This window comes from Larus michahellis, chromosome 1, assembly GCF_964199755.1.
Source record: "Larus michahellis chromosome 1, bLarMic1.1, whole genome shotgun sequence".
Classification (NCBI taxonomy): domain Eukaryota; kingdom Metazoa; phylum Chordata; class Aves; order Charadriiformes; family Laridae; genus Larus; species Larus michahellis.
Window position 1 is genome coordinate 222,380,028 of NC_133896.1, and position 12,405 is coordinate 222,392,432.

Consider the following 12,405-nt stretch of genomic DNA (forward strand, 5'->3'; position numbering starts at 1 on the left):
GACAAGCTCTCCTGCGCTTGACAACATTAACAAGTCTGTCTTACTCAAACTTCGGTTTAAGCACTCTCTGGGGAATGCCCAAAGCCCTGGGAACACCATCCTTGAGTCCCACATACACCTCAAGGATGCTCCGTCAGGCTGACAACACACGCACGCAACTCAGCTGGCGCAAGGCTGCCTACCCGCTGCTCCGCAGCGTAGCACAGATATGGCCACCGCACCCTCACGAGGCGTTTTGGCCAGATCCGTTACGACAAACCTCCCCAAGCGCACACGCTGTCTGGCAGTAAAGTGAGGTGTCCTTTAAGATGTTCTTTTTTCTAACTTGCAGCGTGACACCCGGGATGCGCTTCCACTCCTGGGCTGTCAGAGCACTGCCCACCCCTGGCGCCCTTGGACCAGCGCACTGACCCACGCAGGCCTCCCTCTGGACATCCCTTCCCTGTGCGTTTTCCAAGCAAGAGCAGTCGGCAGATTTTCCTATCCCCTCCTCTACCCACTGTGCCCTGAGGGTGTTTCAGCTCTGCCTGTTCATCTCGGCTCCCAACAGGCATCAACACCTTCCGCACACTCCATAGTGCCAGACGCCAGGCTGCTCCCTGCCACCAAGGGCCTAAAACCCCAACCGACCCAGACGCTGATTTGCCACAAATCAGCCTCTTGCATGTCTCCAAGCCTTGGACAAGCAATGAGAAACGCCAGTGGTCTGGAGCAGCCAGGCTGCTGACGGCAACTTGAGCTTATAAACGAGTACGGATGCGGGACGCGCCGCTGAGGGGGAACATGGCGGCCGGCGCGCTCCCGCCGGCAGAGGCCGCTGTCCGCGCATGCGCAGCCGGCGCTGTGACTCCTCCCCTCCGCACGGGGGCGCAGCGCCGCCGCCCTCACCCTGCGGCCGGGGACTACAGTGCCCAGCATGCCCTGCGCGGAACGACCGGAAGCGGATGGCGGCCGCGCTTGCGCAGTGGGGAGGCAGGGCGGGCCGGAAGCGGAGGGGTGGTGCCGCCATGAGGGGAGCGGGGCCCTGCGCCGCGCTCTTCGCCTGGGGCTGCTGCTCGGGCCCGCTCCGGGCTCTGCTGCCTCCGGGCCCGCGGAGAGGTGAGAGGCGCCGGAGGGAGCCGGCGAGTCTGCCGGGCTGTGCGAGCACAGGGGAGGCAGGCGGCCCCCGGCTCCTCTGGGGGGCGAGGAGGAAAGCGGCGGGAGGGGGCACCCGGCTACCGCGGCGGTGGGTAACCTCGGCCGCGGCTGCACAGGGCGTTTGGCGGGCTGGGCCGGATGCCTGAGAGCGATCCTGGGGGCCTGTTGCCGGTGGGTTGTGTGAGGCAAAACACCTCCCGTGGGGCTGCGGCGAGTCCCCGGGAGGGGGTGTGCTGCATGGGCAAGGGCGGTTGTGGGGACTGACGGCGTGTGAGACGGGAGGAGCAACGGGAGTCAGCCAAGGGGTGCAGAAAATCATCACAGAATGGCGTCTCAGTTACGGCCTGTGGAAACATCAGTCAGTTTTAAGAACAGCTTTGGGCTGAGAGCCGTGCAGTGAGGCTGGTGAGGGGTCTGGAGCACAAGTCTGGTGAGGAGCGGCTGAGGGAGCTGGGGGTGTTCAGCCTGGAGAAGAGGAGGCTGAGGGGAGACCTTCTCGCTCTCTGCAGCTGCCTGAAATGAGGGGGTAGAGAGGTGGGGGTCAGGCTCTTCTCCCAAGTGACAGGTGATGGGACAAGAGGGAACGGCCTTAAGTTGTGCCAGGGGAGGTTTAGATTGGATATTAGGAAAAGTTTCTTCACTGCAAGGGTTGTCAAGCATTGGACCTGGCTGCCCAGGGCAGTGGTGGAGTCGCCATCCCTGAAGGTATTTAAAAGACCTCTAGGTGTGGTGCTGAGGGACATGGTTTGGTGGTAACTTGGCAGTGCTTGTTAGGTTAATGGTTGGACTCAATGATCTGAAAGATCTTTTCCAATGTAAAGGATTTTATGATGGAGTGAATACAGGAGTGAAGCAATAGGAGGAAGAGCAGCATGGCTAGACAACCAAAAGCTTCATGCTATAATATTGACGATATATATGTTCAATCCAGTGGGAAAAAAAAAAAACACTAACGCATTTGGAGGACAGAAAGCTCTGTGTTTAAAAGCTGTTGTGGCTCAGCCAAAAAAGAACATTTTCTTCCACCATAAGTTTTAGAATTATTTTAAATTATTTGTGCATAGTATTCAATGTTCATGCACTTAAATACAAATCTTTCCTTTGACTCTTTAATCTAATTTCTTATACAGACTTTGGTTTGGATACTACGGCTGTCTTAGTTACAGTCATTTCTTTAGAGTAGATACAAGGTAGCACATAATTTGATTTGTCTAGCAGTGGCACAATATGACTTCCCTGTTGTTCAAATGATACAAAGCTTTTGTGTAAAGGTCTAGATAAGATACAGAACAACATTTTGGTTAAGGCAGAGAGCCAACAGAACGGTTTCAAATAAGCATGGATTTAGAAGTAACAGGGCTTTTTAGATAACAAAGAATCTATCAGAACAGAATCTATAACATGCAAGGCCCCACAAAGATATGATGAAGGGAAAATATATTTCAAATAAAGTAGGAGAAGTGGCAAAACATCTGGTGGGAAGGCATTCCTGTAATAAATAGGGTGGATCTTTAACTAATACCTCCATCTGCAGTACTGGGTACAAACATCGTATTGCTTTGTTTCCCCATTACTTTTCTGGTGAACAAACAAATTCATTCTGAACATTACATTTGCATAACTTTCTAAAAAAAAAAAAACCCAACTCTGTAGCTTTATCTTTACAGGTGGCACTCTCCTTGCTGGAAGGGGTCGTGATAGAAGAAAGTGTAAGAAGAATGTGGTCGAGGGATTCTGTGAAGAACCAGATGAATGATGTTAGCTGTAACCAGCAGAAATTAGCTGTGTGTTAGAACTGCTGATGTTTTAAAAGTAGGAATGTGATTTAAGTTATGTTTCTCAAATATTACAAAACAATTGGTTATGGTGGTTTTAATTTTAGTGTATCAGGACGTACAGCTTCCTAGTTTACAAATGTACTTAAGATTGATATACGAGTCCTAGTTAGTATAGGTTTCCTACAGAAAAGGGACTGATGGTTTCTGACGTGTGCTGTAACCAAGCTGTCAAAAGGATCCAGCTCTTTGTTGCAACATCCATGCAGCTTTGCTGTGATGAAAGAAATAAAAATTATCGTATCGCATGATGAACGAATCCAGTTAAGTTTAAGTCACATGTTGTCCCTTCCAGGTTTTGCTGCCACGCTCATTAGGAAGTCATATGATGTCAGAAGAGTTGATATCACTCCCCTGGAGCAGAGGAAGGTGACTTTTGATACCCACGCGTTAGTCCAGGATCTGGAAGCCCATGGTAAGTGATACCTGATAAATAATTCAAAGGAAAACTTTTAGTTAAAAGTACAAAAATTTTGAATGCTATCAATTTTCTCAAAGTACCAAAACGCTGTGCTATAAAATGTTTTGGCAGCCTCTTGAGGTGGCTGGCGAAGGAGAGGCATCTGATAGTTTGATGCTTCAGTACAAATAAACTGATAGGTCAACTTAACCTTATTTGTAAGGCAAGTTTATGTAGTGTCTTCCCGCCAAGGAATATAATATACTCAAGAAATTTAAAGTAACAATACCAGTTAAAGAACTGTTTTCTAGCAAAAATGAAGCTTTAGTAGAAGTTCCTTCTACTAGCCTGCTAATAGTAACTTAAGGTGTTTGTCTCTAACTAGAAATACTTGCAGTAGCATAGTGCGCTTTTAGTTTGTGAGCGGGGCTGTCTGAAGTCCGATGAAAGGTCTGTGTGGCCCTGGGTTCTGTCTCCTGGCAGCAGCTGTGAGTCAGTGCCTGCAGAAGAGTGTTAAAATGGGGCAGATGCCTGTGACACATACTCTTGTACTTGCCAAGCAAGCCTCCAACTGTTCTCACCCTCAAGGTATTTTGGATCAGGTGTGAGTTTTAATAACCTTCAGTGGAATTCTTTTCATAAGCTTATTCAGTCCCTGAACCACTATAACCTGATTAGTACGCAGAGCGTCCTTTCTCATGGAGTTACGGGTATCCATTCCTTTTGTTTATGCAGAACTTGGCTTCCACGAGGTTAATTTGATGCCCGCTCAGCGCTTTTGTGGGAAGAGGGAATGACCATCTGATCTCTCATGCCACTCATGACTATGTAAACTTCCGTCATATACCTCCGTGATTCTTTTCCAAACAGAAGAGGCCTAGCTGAATTTTTCCTTGACCACTAACTTTTCCACGCTTTTGATCATTCCTGATGCCCTTCTGTGAATCTTTTCCACGTCTATCACAACCTGTTTCAAAGGGGAGGGAACAGAGCTGCCGGCACTGTTTGGCAACTGACTGTCCTGTGCCTTTGGACAGTGACATAATGTTGCATCTGTTTTGTCCTCCGCTCCTTTCCTTAGTAATTCCTAAGGCTTTGGTTTGCTTTATTGATCCCTACTAAGCATTGAGCTGATAGCTTCATCACACTAGCAACTATCTTGTAAAATCGCAAGATCTTTCTCCTGAGTGACAGTAGGAGCTTTATACAATCTGAGGTTAGGATTTTTTTCACTATTTGGGTCTAATAATAATATGTATTAATAGTTGGAAGACTCCTAATAGTCCACTAACAATGTTTGTTTCTTTTCATGTGCGTCAGACTTGTCAGCTGGTAGTTCCCTGCGTCCCTTCTGCAACTGTTTTTAAAAACTAGCATTGTATTTGCCGGTTTCCAGTCCTTGGGTAACCGAGGTTGTCTGTGAGACGTTACTTGTCCCCAGTACTAATTCAGCTATTTCTTCTTCGAGTTCCTTTAGAACTTGTGGGGTGAAGTGGACAAAGTGTAATTTTTATCATCAGAAAGCAAAAGTCCCAGTTTGCATTCATTCTGCAGGCAATGGATGCAGCAGTTTTTACAGTCAGTTTTGCGTGTGTTCATACCTGTGCACAACCATTTCAATATATGCACACCTTTTCATTTTCTTCTTTAGGATGCATACTACGTAGCTCGAGGTAAGTTTGGTTTTAACGGAACTTGCAAAAGTTCATTATAAAGTAAAATTTTGCTGAATTATTTTTATAAGGCAACAAGGTTAAACAATGTGCAGAAATTTGGTCCTCCTGTCAGCCGCGTGCTTGGACTATTTCAGTGTATTGAAAGTTAACGTGCTTCAGATTTCTGCAGCGTTACATCTGTTTTTTCTAGTTCAAAGTCACAGTGACTGGCTCCTCGCTGACAGTTTTCAGTAGCCGTCTGACTCCCGTTGCCACTGTAGTGGCACTTGAGTGTCCTAGTTAATCGTGTGCCTCTTGCTCATCTCTTCATCCAGCTTTCTAATAGTACTTTAACTTGTAATCCTTCAACTGTCTTCTAGGCTTTGGGAAGGAGCAAGCGGAGACCATCGTGTCAGCATTGATAACCCTGTCGAATGTCAGCTTAGACACAGTCTATAAGGATATGGTTACGCAGGCTCAGCAGGTAAGAAGTAATGTATGGTGTACGTACGCAGCATTGTCTAGCTATAACGGCTCATAGTCATGTATTTACAAGACGAGTGAGCAGCTCTGTAGTACTGTAAACGCTTCACTGAGATAGGTTCCCTAAGTTTCAAGGTGGTATTAAGAATAGTAATACCTTACACCTTTCATCTCACAGGAGTGTTTTCCAAATGCAGCCCCAATGTATCAATGCAGGGCAGAGATTGCTTCGTTTGCTGCTGAAAAGCTCTGAGGTGACGACACATTTTTAACTGTGCTTTACAGCAGAGGGCAGAAGAGATGCTCAAGGCGGGGTTCCTGAGAGATAACGAACCCGCCTGTCAGTGTCTGTCTTTACTAAAAATGTCAACTCGGGTCTGAGATACAGCGTATTTTTTCTGTTTTCCTATTCTTAAACTAAAAACTATTAAAACTTTTCCATTATTTTATTCTGCATTTCAGTCTCCAAAGCTACATCTGTAGTAAAAGCTAAACATGGTTAGGGTGAGGGCACACACCGCCACACGGTTGTCCAGAGCCGTTGCGGTGCCTTGGTTTGATTTTTTGCCTTGTGCCAGCTCCGTGTCCCTGACCCGGGCACAATTTATATGAAAGTACAGAGCCGGGAACTGTTCCCAGCAGGCAGAGTGGGCAGAGCCACCTTGATTTAGGAGGAAGGGATTTTAGCCGGCTGGATGTCATCTGTGGTGTGTCGTGTGCCCTTGGGGACAGAAGCGAATTATTTCATCGTTGGTATAAACCTCGCAGTTCGTGCTGCTCAGCTCAGCCCCTCAGCCTGCACTCCAGCAAAGCATCGAGGCGTCTCCTTCCGTTGGAGACTCAAGTTCACGTTTGTGGCCGTGTCTGGAGGCAGTGAATCAGTGAAGCAGCACGGCTGGTTTTTCTGTTGGTAATAGAGGTGGTGACGAGTTTCGCTTTTAACAAATTGCCAAAATAAAAAGAACTTCAGTTTTTCTCGTGGGCCAGACATCTGGGCTGGGATAATAAAGTTCTGGTGCACAGTAATGGTTTTAATAATTACCCAGGAAGGCTGTGCAAGCTGAAATTACGTGCCATTCTTCTTCAACGAGTTAATGCAATTGCGCATTCGTTGCTGGTTTTTTAAACTGCTGAGCCTTACTTCCAACGCATTTTTATCTTACTGGCATTTATTCTTAATAAAAGTTATTGAACTTTTTTCTGTGAATCTCAGAAGAAGAGAACTTTTGTCCCTCTAATTTTTTCATCAAAGTGGAAATCTTCCTGTTTGGAGACCCTATTATATGTAAAGAAAGTCAGTATCCCGAATATAATTTGCATGGAGTTGGGTTAGGCAGAAACCCTGGTTTTCACAGTGTAGTCAGTGTTGACGCTGGATGTTTGAAGAAGGGATGAGGCAGATTGGCTCCTCAGTGTAAATACAACTGGGGTTCTCCCAGGAACTGTAAAAACATCATTGTGTTCAGCCAAGTAGTCAGACTTCAGTGGGAGCTGGATCAGGGCACGTTTTAACAAATTCAGTTCAACATAGGATCTGAGAAATACTGTTTGACTGTGCTCTGAATGAGAGCTCTTCGTTTTGCGGGCGCTCAGCTTTAAAAGCAGAATCCCGCAGAGATATGTCACTTCCTGTGCTACATAGGAGGATAACCTCCTCCTCCTTGCTAAAGGAGTACTGCTTTTGAGATTCTGAAATACAAAGGTTCTCCCTTTATTTTCTTTTCTCTTTTTTCGCTCTGTAGTTTATAAATAGCAGTTGAAGTCCAAACACCAGGAAGGCTTTTTTCGTTGCTTTTCAGCAGTCTTTTACGAGTCTGCCTCACAACGCTGAGAGGACGGTGTGATATTTGTATCACTGAATCCTTGGCTTTTGATGACTTTGTGGGCAAGAAATGGAAGTGCTGCCTTCGGAACTGGATTCAAACCAACGGTTACTGTTTCACAGGCTACTGAACGCTCCTTGAAAATCCAAGAGAATGAAGGACTAACCTGAAGTTTCGGGTCTATTTCATTTCATAGCTACTTGGACTAATACCTCTGGCTTTTTTGCTTAAATTCAGAGTTAGTGTATTAAAGCACCAGAAAAAGTACAAAACCAAAACCTCCTGAGTCTTTCAAACAAATTTCAGCTATAAAATCCTGTGTTTTCTGTAACTTTCTTGTCGGAGAGTCTTCCTGGTTTTGTCCTTTGCCGTAGCTAATGTCATAATTTCAGACCTAAAAATCTTGAACTGTCCTGTACTTAGCAGAAAGAGGGCACCTTAATCACTGACGTGTTTTATTGCTTCAAAGGAAATAACTTTACAGCAGATCATGGCACATCTGGACTCCATTCGAAAAGATATGGTCATCCTGGAGAAAAGCGAATTTGCAAACTTGAGAGCAGAGAATGAGGTACTAATAAATATTTTTAATTAAGCTTTAATGAAGTTCAATCGTAATGTATGTTGGGTTATACCAGTTGTACATTTTTGTGGAACAAAATACGAATGTAAAAGTAATCATGGCTACTTTTATCAGAGTTTGAAGTGTTTGTAGATTACAACTTCTGTGATCACGTAAAAGATATATTTCACGAGATAAGACTTGCTCAGTTCTGCTATAAAGAAAAAAATAATCTACACATCTTAGAATTGTCTTCTGTATTTTTATTTAAGGGGATTCTGGTAGAGTCTGGTCACTGTTAACCATACAATGCAGGGAGAGCAGTCAGCCATTTCTTTGCAACAATTTAATAATAATAGTAATAAACTGGTGATGATAATAATAATAAATCGGTGATTTAGATACATTTTGCTTTTACGTGATAGCATTTTGGTATTTTTCTGCTGTCTTTAGTCTCAGAATAACACAATCATCATCGTTACAAAATAATTCCTTTGTTTTGAGGAGAATTCCCAGCAGTTTATATGTGGTCGTAGAGATTGAGTACACTAGTTAGGATACTTAATTGCTCCGCTGGGAGAAAAATTATGGAAGAGTAATTGCGTGCTCGCGGTGGTAACGCTTGCATGACTGACTCACTTGGTCAGCAGTTTTCTGAATTTGTAAAATTGTTTTTTCTTTTCCTCCTTTGCACCTAGAAAATGAAAATTGAATTAGATCAAGTGAAACAGCAGCTAATGGTAAGTAAACAGCAAGTACCTACACGCTCCCATTGGGGAAAGTAAGTAGTTATTTTCATAATCTTTATTTGCTTTAAAGAATGAAACCGGTAAGATCCGAGCTGACAGCAAGCTAGACATAAACCTGGAAAGGAGCAGAGTGACAGATATGGTAAGCTGGTCTACGCAGATACCCTCGTCAGTGCTGTGTCGTGTTTTCCGTTACTACAGTTGTGATTTATCGTTCATCCACAGTTCACGGATCAGGAGAGGAAACTGATGGAAGCAACAACAGAGTTTCATAAGAAAGTAAGTACTAAACAAAGCTCATCTTCTGCTGAGCGGGATACAGTTACGTGCTGCGTGTTACACAAACCCCAAACTGTCGTGAAAGTCGGTAGATTTTTGACTATGGTAACGCAAAAGGCTGGGCTGCATCACCCGTGTCTGTTGGACGTGTGTCTTGCCGAGGTCTGTGGGATTTGCGCTGAGCACTGTTCGGGCAGAGAGAGGTATGTGAGCCTTGTCTCCTGCTCCCGGAGTATCCTAAGTGCAGGCTGTTACCGGCGGGGTGGGCGCTGTCACACCGCCCTTCCAAATACTAACAGACGAGCCGATCGGCTGCTCCAGAGGGATGGGTCAGGGGCCGGCAGCCAGGCAGATAGTTCAAGGGCTGGAAGTCCTCGAAGCTGCTCGCGGGCGCTGAAGGCAAAGACGGACGTGTCTCATTGTACCCCTTTTCTGGATGTGGCTCGTGAATGCCACCTTTCTTTTGCAGAAATGTAGGGGTACTGTCTATGCGCTGTAGAGTGCCTCCTTTAGGAGGCGCTGGCATATCAGAGACAAAAGCCTGCGCGATCTCGGTTTTCTCTTTTCCTGTCTCCCTCTTCAACGTTCTTTCTGGGTCGTATTAAATGCTGCTCTCTGTATTCTGAGGTCTCACCAGTTCCATATTTTACATCAGCGACAGGCTGAAAATTGTGGTATTCTTGTGTGGCTTTTCAAAGGTGAAAGGGCTAGAGATCATTGTCAAATACATGCTCTCTTTCATGTTCCAGGATTCAAGTACCAACAGTGTTATCTCAGAAATCAGTAATAAAATTGACACTGAAATAGCTTCCTTAAAAACACTCATGGAATCAAATAAACTCGATACGATACGTTATTTGGCAGGTATGTAACAGGCAAGGAGGTGAGTATCAGTATTGTATTTTGGGTGTATAGAATTTTGTTCAAGAATGCGTGCAAAGTGAATTCGGTTGTGTAGCAGCAGATAACTGGGATTGGGCGGGGGCCGATCCTCCCCAGTGAAAGAAACGTGACAGAGAACACGGAAGAGGTGGGAACCTGCAGACACTGCAGCGGTTGGACTAGGATTGTGCACAGAACACCAGGAGGAACGTGGACGTGATTTTTTTTTTTTTTTTAAAGGTTAGGAAAGAAGTCTGAATACCTTATCTAGTCTCACTGTACCTCTGCTTGCTGCAGGGCAGCCATTCACGTGGCAGAGTTGTTCCCACGGTTCTCCGGCACAGATTTAAGTTACCCTGAAAGTCTGCTGGTATTTGGGACTGGTATTTGGCGGCCAGTCCCGCCTCCCACTCAGTCCTCCACAGGCACAGGGTTCCGGTGTGGCGGTACTGGTACTTTCCCCCAGACGAACTTCAGTCTGATTTGGGGTTGTCTTCGCAATATATATGTAACCACTGAAATCTTTATGGTATTGGAGCCGGACGAAAAGAGAGTCAGGTGTTATATTTGGAAGTGAGAGCAAGTGCAAAGGGAAACGTAATGAGCTTTATTCTGACACCAGCTGAAGCAGCAACTCAACAGATCCGAAAGCTCACAGGCTCCAGAGGCGCTGCCGGGATGCCTTAATGTCGTGTCAGACGGGTGTATTGTTAGTTCATTGCCTTTTCGTTCAGTGGGAAATCATCTTAATCACATCTACTGCAAGAGCTGGCACAGCCGTCTCTCCCGTGCTACCGGTCCCAGTAGGTGGGTGACAATAGGGAGAGCTCCTGTAGCCCGTTGTAGCCGTTCAGAGGTGTCCCTGAGAACACAGTTCCTCGGGCTGCTGCATGTCGCCTCCCGTCTCACACCTGGGCAGTGCTACGCTGCAGGATCTTACATTTAAGACAAGTCATTGTCTCCTAAAATTATTCTATCGCACCTGCAGCAATTCAGGAAGTTTAGGAGGCTCTGCTCTACAGTCGTTCTTCCATCTGTTTGCAGTTAATTTCCTGTATGTAGAAGGTGATACAATTAGCATTCAGCTAATTATTTTATTTATTTTTTTTTTTAACAGCTTCGGTATTCACTTGCTTAGCGATAGCACTGGGATTTTACAGGTTCTGGAAGTAGCTCTAACCGGAATAACTGCATCAAATACAGATGGAGAAAAGGCCACCCAGGCAACATCAGTCCGATGATCGTGTTTGTGCTGTAGATAACCGTGGTACCTTCTTGTTTTGATATTCTTACTGTGCGCTAAAAATGTTTTCTGCATATGTAACACTAAAGATCAAAACCGTTGGGGGAAAGTAGGCAAATAGTAATATTTCATTGTCCTCCACTGAATACTGTATTTATTTCAAAGGACTCCTTATGCTAAATCAGGAAGTGGTTTAGAATTAGTTTTGTTTTCTTACGGAACATTCTCAATTGAACGTTCTCACTCTCGGCTCCTCTTGAAATGGAAATATTAAACATGTGATAGGCCTTCGAAATGAGAATACTGTTCCCAAGTTAGTATTCCCAATATGGGAATAAAATAATGCCAGATTCCAACAGACCTACTCTGATCTAAGAAAATTAGTCTTAAATATAGGATCTGGATTTTCGCCTTCAGTCCGTTCCTCTCCTTTCTGATGGATTGAAGCCTAGCCCTTTGGGGTTTTTATTTATGTATAAACGCACCCTCCAAGGCCTTTACTAAAGAATCCTTGTTTTTCTTGAAAACTGGTTTACATAAATTTAAAATCTCATGTAGAACTAAAATGTCTCCATATACTTTTATTATTTATTTATTTTTTTAAGTATCTCTTGCAATTTCTGTAACCCCTGAGGTAAACAGAATGGGAGAACTCTGTCTTTCCAAGGGAAAACGCCTCCGCTCCCAGCTGTGCGTTACAGCCCTGGGGCAGAAAGTGCTCTTAGCGCCTCCGAGCAGGGCAGAGTATTGCCAATAAACCCTCCCAGGGTTTCTGGGTATAGGATCTGGCTTGTAATGTGGAAATACTCAGCATCTTAGTGGTGCCAGCGGGGTGGTGGTCATCTCCCTACCATCTCCACGCTCCTCGGGACTGTTCTGTAATGCTGGGGGACACGCTGACCCCCCCAGCTTCTGGTGATGACCACTCTACATTTTTGCGAGGACCTCACAACTCATTGCAGAGATGGGCCGTAGCAGGCGGATGCCTTCCAAAACGGAAGCAGTTACATGTTGTCGAGTACAAATGCATATGCTTGGTTTGAGTCTTTTAATAAAATAAGAGTTAAAAATCTTCCTGGATTAAACTTCTAAGTAAGAGTAGGCCCTTTATGGGGTAAAGAGTATTTAGTACTGATTAGTGGCAATTTTTTTTTTATTGCAGTTTTATTCTGTTTACAGTTGAACCTTCTGGTATCCTGCTAATTCTTATATTCTGTGCATTAAAATATTTATCATCTTTGTTCAAGAAAATAAAATTAATTTCTTATATTTGCTATCTGACTGAGAGACTTGAATACAGATTACCGGACCAAACGGGCACAGTGCGTTTACAGTGGGCGCTGAGGCCGCTTTTCCG

The 12,405-nt window shown here is 45.0% G+C and overlaps 1 protein-coding gene across 3 annotated transcripts; it reads left to right on the forward strand.

The window, feature by feature from the left end:
* Nucleotides 1–969: 969 nt before the first annotated feature.
* On the forward strand, nucleotides 970–12,322 carry CCDC90B (coiled-coil domain containing 90B). Of its 3 annotated transcripts, none has more exons than XM_074572486.1 (9): nucleotides 970–1,098; nucleotides 3,268–3,387; nucleotides 5,408–5,511; nucleotides 7,803–7,904; nucleotides 8,594–8,635; nucleotides 8,715–8,786; nucleotides 8,870–8,923; nucleotides 9,673–9,787; nucleotides 10,923–12,322. In XM_074572486.1, the coding sequence occupies exons 1-9, from the start codon at nucleotides 1,008–1,010 to the stop codon at nucleotides 10,976–10,978; spliced, it is 756 nt and encodes a 251-aa protein (XP_074428587.1). In that variant the 5' UTR covers nucleotides 970–1,007; the 3' UTR covers nucleotides 10,979–12,322. The 3 variants fall into 3 exon arrangements, with proteins under 3 accessions (XP_074428587.1, XP_074428589.1, XP_074428588.1); XM_074572488.1 differs by having other exon boundaries at nucleotides 1,002–1,098; nucleotides 4,108–5,511; XM_074572487.1 differs by lacking the exon at nucleotides 970–1,098 and adding an exon at nucleotides 2,805–2,949.
* Nucleotides 12,323–12,405: the final 83 nt, after the last annotated feature.